Below are 20,272 nucleotides of genomic sequence, written 5' to 3'. Positions count from 1 at the left end.
TATTCTTCCATCTGGTCAGCTACCTGACTGTTGCTCATATTTGACTGTTCCTCAGTATAGGCATGCCTTTATGTTGGCGTGCCTAAATGACTTACCATCCAGAGTTTTGCAAGGGAGGTATCGTAGGGTTCCATACTCTGACATAGGATGCAACTGTGATTTAAGTATTGTAGACGCTCTATATCATGTGATTTTTGAATGCAGCTATTTTTATGAGGCTAAGAATCTTTTAATTTTTTCCTTTGCGCCAAAATATAGACCACATGGAGACATTACCTCTTTTATTAGAAGATAATAGACCCACCAAAACCATCATTCTTTCCATTGTGAAATGTTATGGACTTGTGATTGATTTTTGCAGCTGTTTAAATGTGGTCTAGTTTTTACATTTTAGTAGTCTGCTTAAAACTAGTATGTTAAGAAGCAGTGTGTGTGGGGGGGGGGGAGGTGATGCCAGCACTGCTAAGGCACCATGTATCCTTTTGCACTTAAGTCAGTGTAAGAGTACTGAACTCAGTGCCGATCTTGGCCGCACTGATACATTTCTCTCCCAAATGGAGTTTTCCATTATTATCTGAAATAATGTTCCGTATGGGGCCTGTCCCTCTGGTCCTCCACACCAAAAATTCAGCACAAGAATAATAGCATTACACGCATTTTATTTATTAGACTTCCAATGCAGGAAATTTCATCACAGGAGAGGTGCAGATTGCAGTGCTCGTCATCTAGAGCACCAGGACGCTATTGACGCTGACGGATGATCTGGGGACATTTGGATTTCCCTGCAGAAGGATAAACAGGTCTGCAAGAGAGATGTTTGTTGGGGTGGTTAGGTGAAATTCGTACACAGAAAATAAAATGACTCCATATATGTTTTTTAAAAATCTTTCATCCAAATTGCAGGTAAGTTCACAAGATCATTTTCTATGGATCAATTACCTCCTTTCCTACACTTATGTACTCACAAAAAGGGGCCCTAGCTCTATGGCAGAGCTAGGCTTAGGTTCAGTCATGCAAGGGCTGATTCTTTAAAAACCTCCCTGGTGCAACCTGTCACTTCTGGGTTGCACTGGAAATGATGTCATCAACTGGTAACATGGGCATCCATTTCACCTGCATGCCTCCTGGCCTCCTTCTTTGAGGTTGTTGTACCTTTCCGCCATTTCCCCCCTCTCCGGTCAGATAAGGTGTATGGAGGGCGGTTGGGGTGGACTGGGGCCATTAGGATAAGGGCTATCATCTTCCCTGGGATGTTATAAAAACCAAGATCAACGTAACTGCAAAACCCCTCATTATGGAATTACTCAAATCTAGGAGCAATTTCAACAGTTATTGGAAACGATTGATGGGAACTGATTGATTGGAAACTTACTATGGGTTTCTCAAGGAGAAGGTCAGTCATGGATGGCAGATGCACTCCCCTAAACTCCAGTTTGCCCACCATTACAGATCATGCCCTGCACTGTACAGCTGGCAAAACTTGCTGGCTGTGTTAAAAGGTGACTCCTAACCTCCATCTTAAGACTCCACCAGCTGCAATCTGGGAGTCTCTGTACTTGTGACCCGAAACATCTTTTTTGCTCCCCTCTGCCTTGTTTCTTCTGTTTTCTTTCATAAGGAACATCCAAGCCTGGTGAAAAATGTTGGATAACTCATAAGCTTGCACACTTCTTGTTATATTTTGGTTTTCCCTATTTAAAGATATTTTATGGCTATATTTTGGGAATTTTTCTGCAACTACATAAACATCTTGGAAACTTCTTAGCTGTAGACGTTGATGAGAATAGCAGTTGAGAATCCCAGATTCAAGCTCAGAGTCAGTGGTACCCTGATCCCACCCCAGGAACGGGGGAAACTGCGCCCATTCTGGGAGAGGGCATAATGCACTGTGAAGGGAACACAAGCCCTGACTTTGAATCTTCTGCCATAGGGAGGGGGTGAAATGAGCATCCAGGGACCATGAGGCATATAGCTCCCATTGCATGGCCCAAGTGCCTCCCTCACATTTCAGCCTCAGAAGATCTTGTCCCCTTAGAGAGTACCATCCCCTAGCTCGTTCTTGCAGCATTTTACTTTTGCCAATGGGGCAAAGTGCTCCAGTCAGGGACATAGTGGTATCTTGACATTGAAACAAGGATAATGTATGGTTGCAATCCTAAGTACACCTACCTGAGAGTAAGCCCCATTGGCAATAATAAGGGGCATTATTTCTGAATAGGCATGAATAAGATTGTGCTGCAAACCACTTCAGGAAACTCATGCTGGACTGATCAGAGTACAAAGATAGGGAAATCAAAAAGAGTCCAGTAGCACCTTTAAGACTAACCAATTTTATTTTAGCATAAGCTTTCGAGAATCAAGTTCTCTTCGTCAGATGCCTGATACAGAGACTGGACAAACACATGATAACTTTTTTCCAGGGCCATTGTTGCTTCCCAGTTCCTCTGATGAGAACTGTTCTTCAAAACAAATATTAACATGGCATTTCAAAACTACAAAGATCAAAGCAAATTAGGATTTGAAAAGCTCCCTGAATTTCAGCGTTGTGAAGTTTTTTTCAGCACATCTGTACAGAGTTATATGATCTTGGTGGGGGTTATTTTTTCCCCCAAGCATGGCGGTTTGCCTGTTGTTACTGATTTTTACAACCTTTGCTGTAGAGTGTAGGATTCACTGTCCACCAACACATGGTCTTTTGGTTTCTGGGAACTTACCTAATACTGAGTATCACTTCGGGCATGAATCTGTGGAAGGAAAGAAATCTGGTCACCACAGCAAGATGTGGGATTAGTTCCAATAAACAGAAGTCTGTAATTATCTGCTGATCTATAATATTATGTTTCTAGGACCATACTGCAAAAACCATCTGAGATCTCAGCAAAGAAACGTGCTGTTCCAAGCACAGGAGTGAGCCAAGCTGGTTTTTCTAATCACAACCAGATATTCTTATGAGCATGCTTTAGAATGCAAGGAAAAATGGCTACTAGGGAGATTTTATGAAGCACCAACCACAAGGCTCTGTTAACAGATGAAGCTGTTGGAGCATAGGACAATGATGCCCCAAGGCCAAGAAGCCTCCATCTTCTTCCAGGCAATCTTGTCCGAAATTTGGACTCAGTGGATATATTCGTCACAGTTCAAGGTCTGTGAGGGTAGATCCCACCCACAGTTAACAAGAGAGGAAAGAGATGCATCCTCCATCGTCTCTATAGGAGGAATCTAGGCATAAAGTTTTACTTCTTTAGCTCCTGATGGTTTCTGACCATTTTTTCCTTCCCATTTAGCTAGAGCTTCCTTAATTATTGTTGATTTTGCCATTCTACGGAAGGTGACTACTAACACTCAGACGATTCCTGAATAATGAATAGTCTACAAGAACTATTCAAGCCTCCTTCAAATGAGTGCCCTTCCATTATTATGATTCTGGTGGCTAATACCTACTGCTTTGGTTGCTATGGTACCCTATGCCCTGGTGAGCATGCATATGGGACTTAGCATACTATACCAACCAAATCAGTACACAGTAGTAACCAGTAGAGATGGGCACAAACCGCATTACTAACCGTAAAACCCCACGAAAATGGCGATCGCGACCAGTTCGGCAACGGGAGATGTTCGTTGCGGTTCGCTAACTCGGGATCGTCGTCTGCACCGAACCACGATCTGCTGGTTCACCAATTTTTTTCAGTTCGTGCCCATATCTAGTAACCAGAATCATGTCAGTTGTGACTGAGGTGCCACATGCCAAAAGCCCACCTCCTAGGATTTCTTCTAATGCCAGCCTACCATGAAACTGCCTGTTGTACAGCCTTTTGTGCTGGAAGAAAAAGGCTCAACACATATGGCTGTAGGTTAGCTTTTTGTGCTCCATCCCAGCTTTGGATCCTGAGACTCCTGGCCTTCATCACTGAGACTACCTCAGGGCCAAACTAAATTGTATTGGCAAGTCAGGTATAGATAGATTCATAGGCCCAGCATGCTTTCCTTACAGCCACACAGCAGCTGCAGGGAATGTCATTTTAAAATCAATGGGATTCTGCTCAGAACTGTGATGTGTGTGTGTGTGTGGAGGGGACTCCCGCCTCCTACCATTTCCCTGAGCAGACACCCCCCCCAAGGGAGTTATTTGCATAAATCTAGAGTGTTACGTTGAGTATTCCTTGCATATGCAGCTCCGAAGTTGTGCAAATAACTTCCCACTGAGGCTCAGGAAAATGGCACGGGGGAAGGCAGGAGCCATTCCTCCTCCTGTGCTGCAATTCTGAGCTGCATTGGGCTCTCTTCAGTTTTTAAAATAACATTTTCCATGTTGCTGCAGGGGTGCGAGGAAAAGAAGTTGGGTCACCAAAGAACACACTGTGCAGGTTGGCCCTCAGTAGTAAAGTGGAACTCTTCCAAACTCTTTAGCTTTTCATTGGAAGGAAGATACTCCATACTCTGCTCATATGAGATGCTTTTTTTCTTTCTTCCTCTTAAAATGTTATGTTACAAATATACAACAGATGCACAAGAAAACAGAAAAGAATGAAATATAGAACAGACAATACCATCATGATATTCCATTAAAGTAATAAATACCTATCATATCTACAAGCAATAAACATAAAGAAGAATCTCTTGCCAGACATTATAAGAACTGTATGTCTGCTTTCCAGTGATTGGATAACATTGTTCCACAAACATTTCTTGCCTAAAACATTTCTTTTCTCTTAAATACTTAGCTGCTGTTATTTTATTCATTAACATTAGGTACCATAATTTCTGAAGCCATCCCTTCATATCTGGTAAAATGTTCTTTTCCCAAGATTCTTGATGCCGCAAGCATATTTAACAACAATAGTCTTCATTTGCAAGGGATTGCTACAGAAAACACTAGAAGTGCCATACTTGGGTTTTTAAAAATCTGCCTGCCTACTGATACACTCAACTATTTTGACTCAGTATACTTGGGCCTTTATGCTGTTCCACCAAATATACAGGAAGGTGCCAATCACTTTATCACATCTCCAGCATCTAGTAGACACTGAACAAAACATCTTTGCCAATCTGGCAGGAGTGTAATACCACCTATATAGTAGTTTGATCCCATTCTCTTTAACCTCTACATTCACAGAAAAGGTATATGTAGCTATATGCAGCTTGCACTATTCCTGTGTGAACATATTGATGACTTTTTCTGATCAAGAAGATTTGTCTTAGCAGAACCATCTCCTTGTCATCCTTCCATCTGTTCATATGGCCCAGAGTATCTCAGCTCATGTCACGGGTCTTTATTTCCCTCAGACACCGGAATATAAATTCCATGAGTCACTTTTCTTACCTGCTAGCCTTACATTGATGATATGGTTCACATCAAATCCCAGAGTTTTAGCAAGTGTCTTGAATTTTCTTCTCACATTATTTGCCACTTTTCGTTTCCTGCCTTGAGGCCCAAGGAAATTATTGAAAATAATGATGAGGTTAGAATGACAAACCAGTACATTTTGGATCCAAACCCCTTCATCTGCTCAAAACCCTTTGCTGTGGCCTTCATGCTCAGTTTATTGCCAATGGAAGCTAGGAGGGGTTATCTAGAGAGTAAGGTCAGGGAGGGCCCCATCCATTGCCTCCCCCAGTAACTCCACTAAAGTCTGAGGGGAGAAATGCGTGAGTGTCGGGGATATACAACTCCTAGGGGTCCCACTTCTGGGTGGGGAAATTCCTGGAGATTTGGGGGTGGGACCTGTGGTGGGTGTGGTTTGGGGAGGGAGCTCAGCAGGGTATAACGCCATAGAGTCAACCCTTCAAAGCAGCCATTTTCTTCAGGGGAACTGATCTCTGTAGTATGGAGATCCGCTGTAATTCTCTCTAACTGCCCACTGGAGAATGCTGTATCAGTAAGAAGCAGCATAATGTTCTAGCTGCATTTGGACCTAGAAATTCAGATCCATGTCCAGCCATGATGCTCTCTCAGGAAGCATGGATCCCACCAAACTACATGCAAACTCAGAGAACAAAGCCCCAACCACTATTTTTTTTGATGGAAACATTGCTTCAATTAAACACCCATATCTCAATTCTAAAAATTGCTCCTATATTTTCGTTTTTAAAGCAGAGGGGCCTTTTTACCTTACGTGGTGGTTTAGTGAATAAAAGGCTGTCACAAAAATTTATCATCCCTCCTCATGCAAAATATCTGAAGCATACTTAAGAAAAGATGAGGCCACCATCTTCATCTACATATTTATGCGCATCTCTGCATTGTCGCTAGATTTCATCTAATATTTTAAAAAAGAGGGAATTTGAAGCCAGTTCTCAGATAAACCTTCTGTGAAATTCAGAAAGGAAGCAAAAGAGTTTCAATGATGCTAGCAAAATTCCTAATTTGTGTGGGCTCATAGCATCAGGATAAATTGGGGTCAATCCATGTGCCCTATCCTGATCTTATTGGATGAAGAGCATGATTTTTAGTCATCAAAAATTATAATTTTCAAAAACAATCAGCTATACCCAACACATTTCATTGTTCCATCCACTGCCAACCTGCCCAATTTCACCAATGACACTTACTTAAGAGATATAGGCTATAGGTACCATTCTGTTCAACATGTACAATGTGGTAACTTTCATAACGCACATCCACCATGTGTACAATTTCATTTGAAGCTGGGGAACAAACAAACAAACACATATGACATATAGAAATCTCACTTCTCCCCATACAGTTAGAATTTGCAGCAGATTGAATTCAGGCACTGTGTCCCTCTGAATGGGGAAGCCCTGGGCAACATTGGTCCCCCTGCCTCTGCTCATATATGAAGACTCCCCAAGGGAAGAAGGCAGAATACACCAAGATTCCTTGAAGCATCTCATTTTATAGCTGACAGATGCAAGGCAATCCCAGAAGCAACATCTTTATTCACAAAGCAATCCCCCAACCCCAATCAGGGCTAGAGTGACAAACTAGGATTTGGGGCACCCAGGTTCAATTCCGTGCTCTGCCATGGAAGCTTGCTGCGTGATCTTGGGCCAGTCACCCTAGCCTAACCTACCTCACAGGGGAAGAGAATGATGCATACCTGTTGTTTTGACTTTTCATTGAGAACAATTAAGGAACATTAACATTCTTTTTTCAAAGACCCAACTCCAGTGATAGAATCTTTCCTAGGACTCGGACAGCAATCTTATAATTATCATCTCCTTTTGAGTGCACGACAGAATTGTGCTTACAGTTTTAACATACAAGAAACTGAGGGCCAAGCTAGAAGTGACAAGTTACACTTGAATGGCAAGTGAACAGACTCACATGTATTCCTCCCTGTTCAATTGCGCTCCACTTGCACTCCACATGATCGAGTGGAGTGCAAGTGGAGCACAAGTGAACAGGGAGGAATACGTGCGAGTCTGTTCACTTGCCATTCAAGTGTAACTCGTCACGTCTAGCTTGGCCCTGAGACACCATATATATTCTCGTATGTATGTATGTATGTATGTATGTATGTATGTATGTATGTATGTATGTATGTATGTATGAATTTTCTACATCCTTCTGCCTCAAAGTTTTGTTTTTTGTTGCATTCATTCCCTTCTTTTTGGTTCGGTCACTGTAAGCAATTGAAGGACTGAGGCTGGCACTAGAGAAATTAAACTGGTTTGGTTTCAACACAGATTCCCCATGGGCATCTGTGATCAAAACAATACAGAAGTCTGCCAAATTTAGTGATCAGAGACAAAAAGAAGGGGCGTCTAATCCTTTCCACAAATGATGATTTATCTTTCAAGTGGACCTAGCTGTTCTCTCTTTCCGGTCTGTAAGTTACTCATACTTACCAGGAATTGTGAATATACCAGGCTTGTCAGTGTGTGACAAATGGACAGGAGTCACCTTACATTTTCCATCTCTGAGGGAGAAAAAGGAAAGATGCTGCTTCTCTGTATAGCTATCATTGCTGCTGCAAATGGCAATGAAATGTCAACATGGAAGTTCCCCCCACACTTTCCTTGCCTTAGCCTTCTTTGGCTGTCCCTCTCTCCACTGCTGGACGACTTTTTTCAGACTTGTAAAAATGGGTCATTCATAGCTCTATCACTGTGTGAAGGAATGATCTTACAAACCTCATTCCCTCAGGTCACAGGAGCTCAGAAAAGTCTCTTGGCTGCCCCAAGTCTCTGCCCAGGGGCACCACTCCTTTCATTCACTTTTGAGGTGTGTACCAACTTCTCTCTGGGTACTAACCAGGCTTGCCATTCCTCTGCTTTCAGTGGGGGATCCTCTGCCTCCAGCAGGAGTTTCCCATCACTGCTCAGCTGGTGGGAGGGTGGGGGAATGTCAGGAAACATCAGCAGTGTTCCAACATGCACCCAGCAGTGATGTCAACATATTGCTGGAGAAAGGTGGGGATGCTCTGGTATTTGGATAAAACTCTATGATTATCCATAGAGTTTTGCCCACATACCAGAGTGTCCCCAGAGTCCCCTGATGATGAACTGATGTCAGTCCAGATGGGGAGTGATATCAGTGCATCACCAGCAACATAATGACGTCACTGGCAAGCCACTCCCATGACCTGGTAAGCTCCCCTCTCTCACTGGTTGTCACAGAGGACCTGGAAACCCTAGTAGTAACTACAGCCAACAACAAATCTAAAAGTAAATCCTTTGTTCCGCTCAGGCCAGGTCCAGCTACGTAACTATATAAGCACTGCAATGTTCAGTGCTTGGGGTCTGAGGACTCATGCCTGGTACCTTTTCTTTTTATCAGCTATAAGGTTGTGACCAGGCTCCGGTTCATAGAGAGAGTGCAGTGCCAATTTTGGGAATGTTAATATGATTTCTGGGGTGAAAGGCATTTCTCCACACACTGTCTCAATATATTAGTATAACCAGGGCTTTTTTTCTGGGAAAAGAGATGGTGGAACTCAGTGGTGGAACTCAGAACCGCACAATGACATCACTTTGGGTCAGCTGGAACAAAGGGGGGAGGTTAAAAGTTTAAATCGCCCTCGGCGAAAATGGTCACATGGCCGGTGGTCCCACCCCCTGATCTCCAGAAAGAGGGAAGTTTAGATTGCGCAGAGGTCAAACTAAACTCCCCTCTGTCTGGAGATCAGGGGGTGGGACCACCGGCCATGTGACCATTTTCAAGAGGTGCCAGAACTCCCTTCCACCGCGTTCCCATTAAAAAAAAGCCCTGAGTATAACTATTGCAAAAATATACTTGTTCCCAGTTTTCATTATTAAAAGAAGTTTTTATGTGCTTTGTTTGCAGAGCTATAAGGAGAAATGTATAGACAGTACCTTTCCATTTATAACTGTAATGAAAAAGGCAACAAATTTATTTTAAGAAATTGCGATCTGGGAACTAGTACACTGTTGTAACTGAATGTTATAATATTAAAATAGTTTAGAAATATAGGTATTACTGATTTTTTTTTAAAAGCCCTCCAGTGGGGAAGGATAGCCACTACAGGGAAAATGGCACCAATATTGGCAGGATATGAACAAATATGCATCTTGCCATTTGCATGGCATCTGAATGAGCTTTGACTATAGTCTTTCCAAAAACATTGTCTCAAACCACTCATAAGAAAGGATCACAGCAGGAAAAAAGATCACAACAAATAGAGGGAAATGCAGAAAAGGATGAATAGAGGGTAACATCATGTGGGTACCAAATATGACCAAATATTTGTAGAAGATTCACAAACAAAGGGAGCATATTCACTGTAAAAATGTGCAAAGGAAAACAGTTTGGGTACCAAATTTAGCTCAGCTTTGCTTGCAACATGCTTACTTCTTAATTTGATTGTGGCATGCAACTCTCCAAGACTGTAAAACATTGCTGGTTGATTTGCCCTTCCCACCCACACTTGGACTTTATAAACAGATTGCACTTTACAAAGGAAGCTGATGATCACTGCAACACATGAGGACTTACTGAATATAACGCATCCTGAGAACCATATCTCCTTCTTCGGAGGGCTCCACTACATCATCAATGGGTTTAGTGTTCGTCCGCTCCTTGCCTTTTACTACATCCGCAATGCGATACCATGTCCCAGCAAGCTAGAAAGAGGAGCTCACAATCAATGTGCTGTCCAAAAAAAACCAGTCTGAATGATGCAGGCAGGACCAGACTGGGAAGATGAAATGGTCCTGGGAAAAATGGTCGTAGTGGCTCAGGACATGTTTTTGATCAAGCCAAATGGTGGAGCAAAGAAAGTCAAAAGGCAAAAGCAAGGAAGTCTTTTTGATAGCTTTAGTGGAATCGCCTGTTTTGAAGCACACAATCCTCATTGTCAAAAAGAGTCCAGTAGCACCTTTAAGACTAACCAATTTTATTGTAGCATAAGCTTTCGAGAATCAAGTTCTCTTCGTCAGATGCCTGATCAGGCATCTGACGAAGAGAACTTGATTCTCGAAAGCTTATGCTACAATAAAATTGGTTAGTCTTAAAGGTGCTACTGGACTCTTTTTGATTTTGCTACTACAGACTAACACAGCTATCTCCTCTGGATCTATAATCCTCATTGTGCAGCACCAGCAAGCTGAGAGAATCAGGGGCATGGCATGGCTGCAGAGGTGGCCAGCTCAGCTCCCATCCTTCCAAGCGGGGGACAGTCCTGAAAGGGTTCAGGACGGAGCCTTCTGAGCATGGCTTGTCACGCTCTCTTTATAAGGGGCTGAAGTTGACCCAGGCAGACATGCCTGATGCCCCACCTCCAGCTGAAGGAGAGGAACAGGATGAGAGGAGGAAGAGGCAGGGTGCCTACAAAGCCCCCCTCCTCCCTATCTATTCTCCGGTTGAGCAAGCCCCTTTCACAGGGCACATGACCCAGCCTAACACTGCTGTGATCAAGCCAGGAAACACTGGATCCAGGGTCCCAATGAGCCCCGAGGTGTGAACACTTGGGCCGCCTGCCATTCCTTCCAACATCAGAGGTGCAGGCTCTGAAAAGCCCCATAATCTTTGCGTTGAGCCCACATGCCAGGCCTGATTTCCCTCCCCCCATCCCCTTCCTAGCTTTGAAATTAGATGCTGAGACTCAGTAACATGCCTGCCTAGAGACTGTAACATGGCAGCCAACAGGGCGGCAGAGCAAGGCTGAAGGGGCACCAGCAATCGAGTGCCCATGGAGGGATCAGTGCGACCACCTTAGGGCAGGGGGGCGGAGGGAGAGACAGCTCTCAGGGGCATTGCCCCACCAAGAATTTCCCCTCAGCAGCAGTTCTGTCTGCTGCATCAGAGAGGGTGTGTGTGAAATGGTTATTGAGCTCACTTTCCACCTGGCTGCAACCCACCAGTACTGCCTCCTGAAGTTTTCCATCCACCTGGCCATGGTTTATTTGGATTTATTTGGCTATGTATGATGTAGGTGCTGGTATCAGAATGTATCTGTTTTCCTTTTCCTTCCTGTTTTTCATTTGTAGCGTACCAATCAAATCATGTCATTATAAATTCTGAACAATTTTGTGTTCATTTCATTGGCAGAAAGGCAATGTAAGAAGCAAACAAACAAATATTGTATGTAGTTTTGTCCAGGGGTGCTTTTTATTTGTAGTACCCATAACCATATTGTCTTCTCTGGTTCTGTTCCAGTGGGTGGAAGGGCAGAAGAGAAATTACCTTCAAGAAGAGGAAAGAGGAGTGATTGGTCCACTTACATACATGTAATTTTTCTTGGTTTCAAAAGTAACCTATTTGGGTACAAGGGTTTCAAAGAGGAATTCCTAAACACGCGAGTTCAAAGTCATGCGCCAATGTGGCCCTGTCAGGCTTGGGCTCATAAGAGATTGATTTTCTTGAGAAAAGAATTGTCCTCCCTTACAACTTTATGTATATGGTTCATCTTGCATTACCACTACGTCATCTCCTAGGAATCGTCCAGTCAACTCTGACTGGAACTTAAATACTTTTAACATTACATTTTTTGTTCTTCTTTTCCATTTCTGCAGCGTAACACCTTTCTCTTGAACTGCTGGGTTTCTGGCCTCGCTTTATAACTCTCACTCTTCTCCAAAGCCACAGTCCAATTGTCCCCAAATATATATTTCTGCCAGCTGATTGTTATGTCTGAGCTTTTACCATAATAAGTCTGACAATATTTCATAAGCCCCAAGACCCATGTTTTGGTTGCAACAGACCAAAATGGCTGTCCCTGTGGAATCAGACAAGAAAGGAGTTGGATAAGTGGAAGCCTTCTGCTGAGATTCTTAACATCACATTCCATTTTTTAAAGCCTCATTTAGAGACCATTTTGGCACTTACCTTTTGGACATTAAAGTTTGGATATACAGGAATGTCAGCCGCATTAGACAGCAGGCAAATGGAGGCCAACACAGTGATCAGCAATGCAGATTTCATCCTTGCAACAGTCCTCTCCGTCTCTGCACACCTGTGGAGGGCAATTCTTTCAATGGCCAAAGAGATCTCAGCTTTTAATTATGCCTCACTTCACATTCCTCTTTTTATATTCCCAGGTTCACCTGAACAAATACACCCCATCTGAATTATGCAAAATGATAACATTTAGATAACAAGGTTATTTTCAGAAGTAATGGTTTCCACACAGGTGGAAAACAAGAGAACATTCGGAACCTTAGAGCTTATTCGGTAGAACTCTCAGGAGGCAGCCTGTGATGAGATATGCCCAAAGAGGGTACATGATGGGCTGTGGAACCCTTAAATGATTGGTCAGTGATCAGAAGCTGTAGAGAGCCCTTCAGATTCGCTAAGAAGAGTGCACAGACAGACACAGGACATTCTGCAAAAGTCTTCGGTCCATCCAAGTGCCATCAAAGAATGGCTAAGCTTTAAATCGTGTTCCTTTTTTCTAATCCTCTAGATAAAGCCAACTAAGCTTTCTCCCAAACTTCTACATTATCTCTCTCGGGGGCATCCACAAGAATTTAGGAGCCCTTGTTTATGGGGCATCCAATGGGGCACCCATCACAGTTCCCTCCCATCATGGGCTGTTTCCACACGTCTTACCTTTTGCCAGCACATCGCAGAAGACAGCGTCTTTGCGTGTGAAATTGCGCCAGGAAGACGCTGTTATCATGCAATAACAGCGTCTTCCTGGCACAATTTTGCGCGCAAAGAAGCTGTCTTCTGCGATGTGCTGGCAAAAGGTAAGACGTGTTGAAGCGGCCATGGTGGTGATTATTCCACCCCCATTTGTGGCTTGGTTCTCCTGTTCAGTCATAGTTATATCACCACTCCATTGCATATCCTGTCTCCCTCCCTCCAATTATATCCACACTGAGAGGAGGGCACGTTTCAATTTTCGTGAAGTCCTTTGGGTCCCATTGGTGCTAGTGGGTCTAAAAGGGGAGAGAAGACTCACTGGACTGTTGCAGAGGCTTTCCTTTGAAGAGGTTCTGAAAGGAGGCAGCAGAATGCAAGTCTCTTGCATTCAGTTGTCTTTAGCATTGGTTCCAAATCTTTTTGGTATGTTAACCCACATTTTACTTGGTATGGTGCCTGTTGATTTATTGTCACATGAATTTTGGACCATAGGTTTTTGGCAGCCATCTTTTTCAAGCATTTTAAATGTAAGTTTGCCTATTTTATAACTGTTATTTAAGTTAATCCAAGCAAAAATCCACTTAATCCGCCTATTACTGTGTAATTTGTTGAAATATTTATAGCACTTACAAAGTTATTCTCAATTTTTATTATGACAATGTGGGAACACAACTATCTGCATGTTATAGCTACCTGAGTTATAAAAATTAACCTAAGAACATACAGTTATGCAAACAGTGTTAGATATAACAAATGAACCTTTTAATAGTTTTATTCACAATAAAGTCCATTTTGGCTAGTATCAATGGGGCAGCAGGCACAGGATTGTGGGGGTTGGGTGTTTGGCCAGTTCCTCACCTAGGCATAGCCCCTGACATAGGGTTGCCAGGCACCCCAGGGGCAAAAGCAGGGTTAAGGGGGGTTGGGGGCATATAGAAAATGGCATCATTTTCCAGTGTTTTGGAGCAGTCGCGGTGTGCACTGAAGCTCAGCTCTGTGAAAACCACCCATTTGGAGGCAGTTTTCACTAAGCTCGGCTTCAGTGAGCTCCAGAACTTCATGTTGGAAAATGAGGCCAACAGAGGAGCTGTGCTGAAGCCAAGCTCAGTAAAAATTGCCTCCAAAGGAGCATGTCTGTCGACGAGGCCGGACTTGGGAATCCACCCAGAACCCAGACTGGCAGCCCCATCATCCAGCCTTGCCACCCTTGGCACTCACCCGACAAGGAGGAAACAAGCAGCAAGGAGGAGACAGGCAGCAAAGGCACCAACAGAGAACTGGAACTCCAAAGAAGGCCCAGGTGTTGACAAGCCCTCATCAGCAGGAGGCAGGCTAGATGGCCCAGGTGCTGACAAGCTCTGGTTGGCAGGAGGCAGGCTAGATGGCAGCTCCTGGGTCCTAGCCACTGCCTACTTTCCAGCCAGGCCCTTAGAGCAGCCCAGCCTAGCTGGAGGAAGAGGGCACAGGGGGCAGAGACAGTCAGCCCATGCCACCACAGGCAGCAGATCATGGGTAGCACCGGTGGCACAGGTCCGCACCCCAACCCGGTGGCAGGCACGGGAAGAACTACAGCCCAACAACCCAGAAAACAGGCTAGAGGGGATGGAAAAGGGCCAGGAGAGGCTGGGGGCAAAACAGGCACAGCTGTGGCTACCTAAGGCAGCCAGGGCAACAGCTAAGCTGTTGGGGGTGGGTCTAGGAGGTGGTGCCTGGGAATGGTGAGGGGATAAAAGGGAGGTCCACCCACAAGTAGAGGAGGGAGGAAGGAGGTTGAGAGGGCCCCGGCCCCGGCCCCGGCCCCGGCCCCGGCCCCGGCCCCGGCCCCGGCCCCGGCCCCGGCCCCGGCCCCGGCCCCGGCCCCGGCCCCGGCCCCGGCCCCGGCCCCGGCCCCGGCCCCGGCCCCGGCCCCGGCCCCGGCCCCGGCCCCGGCCCCGGCCCCGGCCCCGGCCCCAGCGGGGCCGGGGCCTGGCTGGCTGGGCCTGGCTGGCTGGCTGGCATGGAGGTCAGTCTACTCAGGGTTGTAGGGGGGGGCCCTGGGAAGTACCCAGGGCCCAATCACCCTGCTTCTGAGACCCAAAGGCCAAGAAGTAGAAGTCAGGCAGGCGGCGAGTGAGCACCACCATGGCAGAAAGAGACACGTGAGAGGCGGGGCGTGCCTGAATCTGACAGAGTGGTATTCACAGAGCTCAGCTTCAGCATGACTTGCAGCTCCTCTGTGGCTGGCACAAGGGGGGACAGCAGGAGCTGGCCAAGTGAGTGGTGCCAGGGGTGGCAGGCGGGGACAGCAGGTAGGAGTGGCGGTTCCCCACCCTGGGGGTGTGGGGAATGGCAAGCCTACACTGCCACCCCACTTAGGACCTATCACTACATGATACATTTCTGCGTGGGCATGCACTGGTTTTAACGTGTACCCTGTAGCCAAACATCAGCTGAGGAGTACTGCTTCTTTTTAAAAAAAGAGAGCTCAAACAAGCTTAGAACAGCACCCCCACAGAAGAAAGCGCTCCTGCTTTCCCCCAAGCCATTTTTCTGAGTGAAAATGTGTGGGTGGGGGTTATTTTGTTGACTGTTGTTCAACATCTGTGCACGTGGAGCTGCAAAATCAGTGAAATAATCCCTCTTGCACACAGTTTTTATTCTAGAAAAAGAGATGAGGGGTGAACATGACCCTTTCCTCTCCATGGCGCAGTTCTGACATTTTAAAGCTCTCATAGATTCCTTCAGCTGACAAGTGTCTACAAGGAGCATAGCTGAATCCACACTTACCAGCATAGCGCTGAACAGTTGGAATGATAGCGTCTTCCTGGCGCTTTTTCTGACGTTATCATGCCAAGAGAGTGGAATTGTGACGCGATGATGTCATAAAACGCGCCAGGAAGATGCTATCATTCCGACTGTTTAGCGCTATGTCGGTAAGTTATTTGCCCCATGTTAAAACCAGTGTACGCCCATGCAGAAACATGTCACGAGAGCCTTATTTATTTTCTAACATAAAGACTGATTGCCTCGCTACAAGTGACATCTTCCACGCGAACGGCACTTGATCATTTTCGCAAGTCTTTCTGGGTACTGAAGTCCCTCTCCCACACCCCTTTTCCTTCTGTTCCTTCCCCTCTCCGTTAGCACAGCTGCCTGAAGAGACGGAGAAAGCCTACGACAGCAGCTTTTGCAAATCGTCTTGCTGGGGGGTGGGGAATGCTCTAGAGAAAGCTGACATGTCGGTGAAGTCCTCCCCTCTCTGTTAGAACTGTTAGGATTGCTGCCTTAAAAGTCAGAGAAAGCCTGCGTTTGCAAATCGTTTCTCTAGTCGCAAGCCTGCTCTCAATGATCTTTGGGGGCGGGCAGCTGCAACTTTCTTAGCTTTCTCTAGAGTATTTCCCCCCCTCCCTGAGCAAGATGATTAGCAAAGTTGCAGCGGGCAGCTCGGGGAGGGGGGGAATACTCTAGAGAAAGCTAAGAAAGTTGCAGCTGCCCGCCCCCAAAGATCATTGAGAGCAGGCTTGCGACTAGAGAAACGATTTGCAAACGCAGGCTTTCTCTGACTTTTAAGGCAGCAATCCTAACAGTTCTAACAGAGAGGGGAGGACTTCACCGACATGTCAGCTTTCTCCAGAGCTTCCCCCACCCCCCAGCAAGACGATTTGCAAAAGCTGCTGTCGTAGGCTTTCTCTTCAGGCAGCCGTGCTAACGGAGAGGGGAAGGAACAGAAGGAAAAGGGGTGTGGGAGAGGGACTTCAGTACCCAGAAAGACTTGCGAAAATGATCAAGTGCCGTTCGCGTGGAAGATGTCACTTGTAGCGAGGCTCTGAGAAAGCACAATATTGAAAAGAGGTTGGGGTTTGCTTGGGTTGCTCCCTATTTAGCTGAAAATTTCAGATTCCAAAGCTGAAGCTCCTCTCTCTTACAGAACTGTTTTAGAACTGAAGGATCCCCCCACCCCCATTCCATTTAACTTTAGTGCTACATTTTGTTTTGCTGCAGCAGAAATGGGATGTACTAAGATAAAGGACAAAAATGCTTATTGGGAACAATGGGAGATACTGAAGGCCCATTAGATATAATAGGAGCCAGGAATGCCAATTGATAAGCATGGGCTCCATGATTACAGTATGCAAACGCTGCAAAGAAAATGCAGAACAGATTTTAAGAAACCTGATCAGGGCCTGGCATGACAGCCCCCAGTCCCAGGACTGTGCTAAGGATTGGATTGACAGCCCCTAGAGTGGGATGCCATAACAGGAACGTGGACAATAGGAAGGAAGCAGACCTGGACACTGTAGACTCTCAGGAAGAAAAGTGAGGGGGAAGAGGCCCAAGATATATTCTTCTCAACAGTGCTAAAAGAGGCAGCTGATACCAACTTCGTGGCCCTAGAAGGAAACAGAACCACTGACAAGCAGGATAACTAATAAAGCGGAGCTGGTTTGGGGATCATTTCACAACCTCCAGAAACATTAATTAAAATGTAAGGTATTTCACTCTAAGGTTTATGATTCCAGTTGCAGAGAACAGATTCTAATCCCAGGGGCCATTCTAATTCCACTCTGGGGACTGCCATTTGAGGCCCTGAGCAGATTTCTCAAAATCTGTTCCATGTTTTCTTTGCAGTATAAACTGGCCCCAGAAACCTATTAAAAGGAATCCATAGCAGAGTAATTTCGATTGCAGAGAAAATATGATGGATGGTTGGAGCTTGTGTGCTGGCTGGTATAAATACGAAAGAGGAAAAATACAAATTTACACTTGTTTATGTTTAGAAAGGAAAGAATTCTTTAGTATAGGAACTCCATCTGGCAAGGAAGGAGGAGAGATAGATTCCTATTTATCTATCTAGTCTAAGGATGGACATGAATGACAGGACAAGTTCTACATCCATGGTGCAAGATGGAGAGAAGGGAGAGAAGTGTGACAAAGCCAGGAAGAGAAGGATGTAATGAGTAGGAAGTCCGAAGATTATCAATCTACACATCAAAAGATAGTCAGAGCAGTAAACAGATACGCTGACCTCTACCTTTCTAACTCTCTGGTTTGTCCCCCTCTGAAAGGGACGGCATCAAGTCCTTCTCTTCGAACAGTAACCATGTATTTCAACGAAGCCCATGCAAGGCAATTGTCATTCCTGGCTCCCATTATATCCAAAGGGCATTCGGGCATCTCTCATCATTCCCACTTGGTATTTGTTTTAGTACAGCCCTGCACAAACTGCTGCTTAAAAGGACCAGAAGAAGGACAAGGACAACGGAGCCGGCTGCTGCTGTGCTGTGCAGGAAGAGAGACATGCTGCTTTCCTGGGCAAGCGAAGCTGCAGTCTTGCTCTGACGGACTGCTTGTTGGCTGGCTGGCTGGCTGGAAGTACCCCATCTCCCCTGCCTCAGAGATGCAACATGAGTTTGGCTATGCAACAGACAAGTAGGGGGAGGGAATGACTGCCTGCGACCCACATGTTTTACTACCCACTTGTGGGTCCTCATCTACAGGTTGCAAAATACTGGTCTATAGACACGTCTCCCATTGGAAAATGTAGCTCCTTCAGTTGAGGAGGCAGCTGTGCGTCTCAGAGGCAAACCAAACGAGACGAAATACTCGTGAATGTGCTAGTGGCGGTAATCATGTCTGTTCTTACCTTCTCGTGTTCAGTTATCCCCTTATGAGCACGTGTTCTGCACCATTACTCTGTACACATGCAGGGTTGATATTGTAGTCACGGCTGCGCGTGTCCGAGATGAACATAATTAAGTTGCTGTTGAAGAGCGACGACTTTTGTTTGGCTTGGCTTCCGCTTTCTCTGCCTGTTTTTCCTGCCTGTTATTTTCCCTGTTTCAGATAGGTGGCGATGTTGTAAAAACTTTATTATTGTATAGGTAGGGACGGAGTAAAGCTTAAGATTGTAAGAAATATGGGCTGCTTTTGCTGAGGGGGGCTAAAACTTGTTGGGAAATGTCAGCCTGCTTCCAGAAGCTGGTGTTTGAAACGGGATGTACTAAAACAAATGACAGGATTGCCCATTGAAAATAATGAGAGAGGCTTGAATGCCCATTGGAAATAATGGGAACCTGGAATGCCCATTGACTTGCATGGGCTCCATTGAAACACATGAGCAAAAAAAGGTGTAAAGAAACCTTGGAATGGATTTTGAAGGAAAGTGTCTGGGCCCAGATAGACTGTTCTGGGACTGGATTGACAGGCCCCTGAGTGCAATGACGGCCCCTGGGTGTGACAGAAGGGGTCTGGGACTGGAACGACAGGCCCCTGACTGGAATGACAGCCCGTAAGTGTGACTGAAGGGCTCGGGGACTGGAATGACAGGCTCCTGACTAGAATCACGGCCCCTAGGTGTGACAGAAGGGCTCTGGGACTGGAATGACGCCCCCTGGGTGTGACAGAAAGGCTTGGGGACTGGAATGACAGGCCTCTGACTGGAATGACGGCCCCTGGGTGTGACAGAAGGGCTCTGGGACTGGAATGACGGCCCCTGGGTGTGACAGAAGGGCTTGGGGACTGGAATGACAGGCCCCTGACTGGAATGACGGCCCCTGGGTGTGACAGAAGGGGTCTGGAATGGCAGGCCCCTGACTGGAATGACGACCTCTAGGTGTGACAGAAGGGCTCTGGGACTGGAATGACAGGCCCCTGACTGGAATGATGGCCCCTGGGTGTGACAGAAGGGCTCTGGGACTGGAATGATGGCCCCTGGGTGTGACAGAAGGGCTTGGGGACTGGAATGACAGGGCCCTGACTGGAAAGACAGCCCCTGGGTGTGACAGAAGGGCTTGGGGACTGGAATGAAAGGCCCCTGCCTGGAATAACGGCCCCTGGGTGTGACAGAAGGGCTGGGGGACTGGAATGACAGGCCCCTGACTGGAATCATGGCCCCTGGGTGTGACAGAAGGGCTCTGGGACTGGAATGACAGGCCCCTGACTGGAATGACGGCCCCTGTGTGTGACAGAAGGGCTTGGGCACTGGAATGAAAGGCCCCTAACTGGAATGACGGCCCCTGGGTGTGACAGAAGGGCTTGGGGACTGGAATGACAGGGACCTGACTGGAATGACGCCCCCTGGGTGTGACAGAAGGCCTCGGGGACTGGAATGACAGGCCCCTGACTGGAATGACAGCACTTAGGTGTGACAGAAGGCCTCGGGGACTGGAATGACAGGCCCCTGACTGGAATGACAGGCCCTGGGTGTGACAGAAGGCCTCGGGGACTGGAATGACAGGGCCCTGACTGGAATCACGGTCCTTGGGTGTGACAGAAGGGCTTGGGGAC

At 46.1% G+C, this 20,272-nt stretch overlaps 1 protein-coding gene across 1 annotated transcript; it reads right to left on the bottom strand.

Moving 5' to 3' along the window:
• Nucleotides 1–656: 656 nt before the first annotated feature.
• LOC129342607 (epididymal secretory protein 4-like) lies at nt 657–18,778 on the bottom strand. The gene is made up of 8 exons (XM_054998455.1): nt 18,630–18,778; nt 12,248–12,374; nt 9,917–10,044; nt 7,810–7,880; nt 6,550–6,645; nt 5,321–5,422; nt 2,715–2,744; nt 657–802 (listed from the first exon to the last, which is right to left on the bottom strand). Exons 2-7 carry the CDS (start codon nt 12,341–12,343, stop codon nt 2,728–2,730), a joined length of 510 nt encoding a protein of 169 aa, XP_054854430.1. The 5' UTR covers nt 12,344–12,374; nt 18,630–18,778; the 3' UTR covers nt 657–802; nt 2,715–2,727.
• Between the last annotated feature and the right edge of the window lie 1,494 nt (nt 18,779–20,272).

Source organism: Eublepharis macularius, chromosome 14 (assembly GCF_028583425.1).
Source record: "Eublepharis macularius isolate TG4126 chromosome 14, MPM_Emac_v1.0, whole genome shotgun sequence".
Taxonomy (NCBI): domain Eukaryota; kingdom Metazoa; phylum Chordata; class Lepidosauria; order Squamata; family Eublepharidae; genus Eublepharis; species Eublepharis macularius.
Note: the sequence above shows the minus strand (reverse complement) of the source record. Positions and strands in the feature narration are given on the sequence as shown.

Bases quoted from the DNA above. Each gene is read 5' to 3' on its own strand.
- LOC129342607 (XM_054998455.1), bottom strand. From the start codon at position 12,343: ATGAAATCTGCATTGCTGATCACTGTGTTGGCCTCCATTTGCCTGCTG. The intron at 10,045-12,247 runs GTAAGTGCCAAA...TCCTCTTTCTAG, and splicing joins CAAACTTTAATGTCCAAAAG to CTTGCTGGGACATGGTATCG. The intron at 7,881-9,916 runs GTAAGTCCTCAT...TTTCTCCCTCAG, and splicing joins CTCAGGATGCGTTATATTCA to AGATGGAAAATGTAAGGTGA.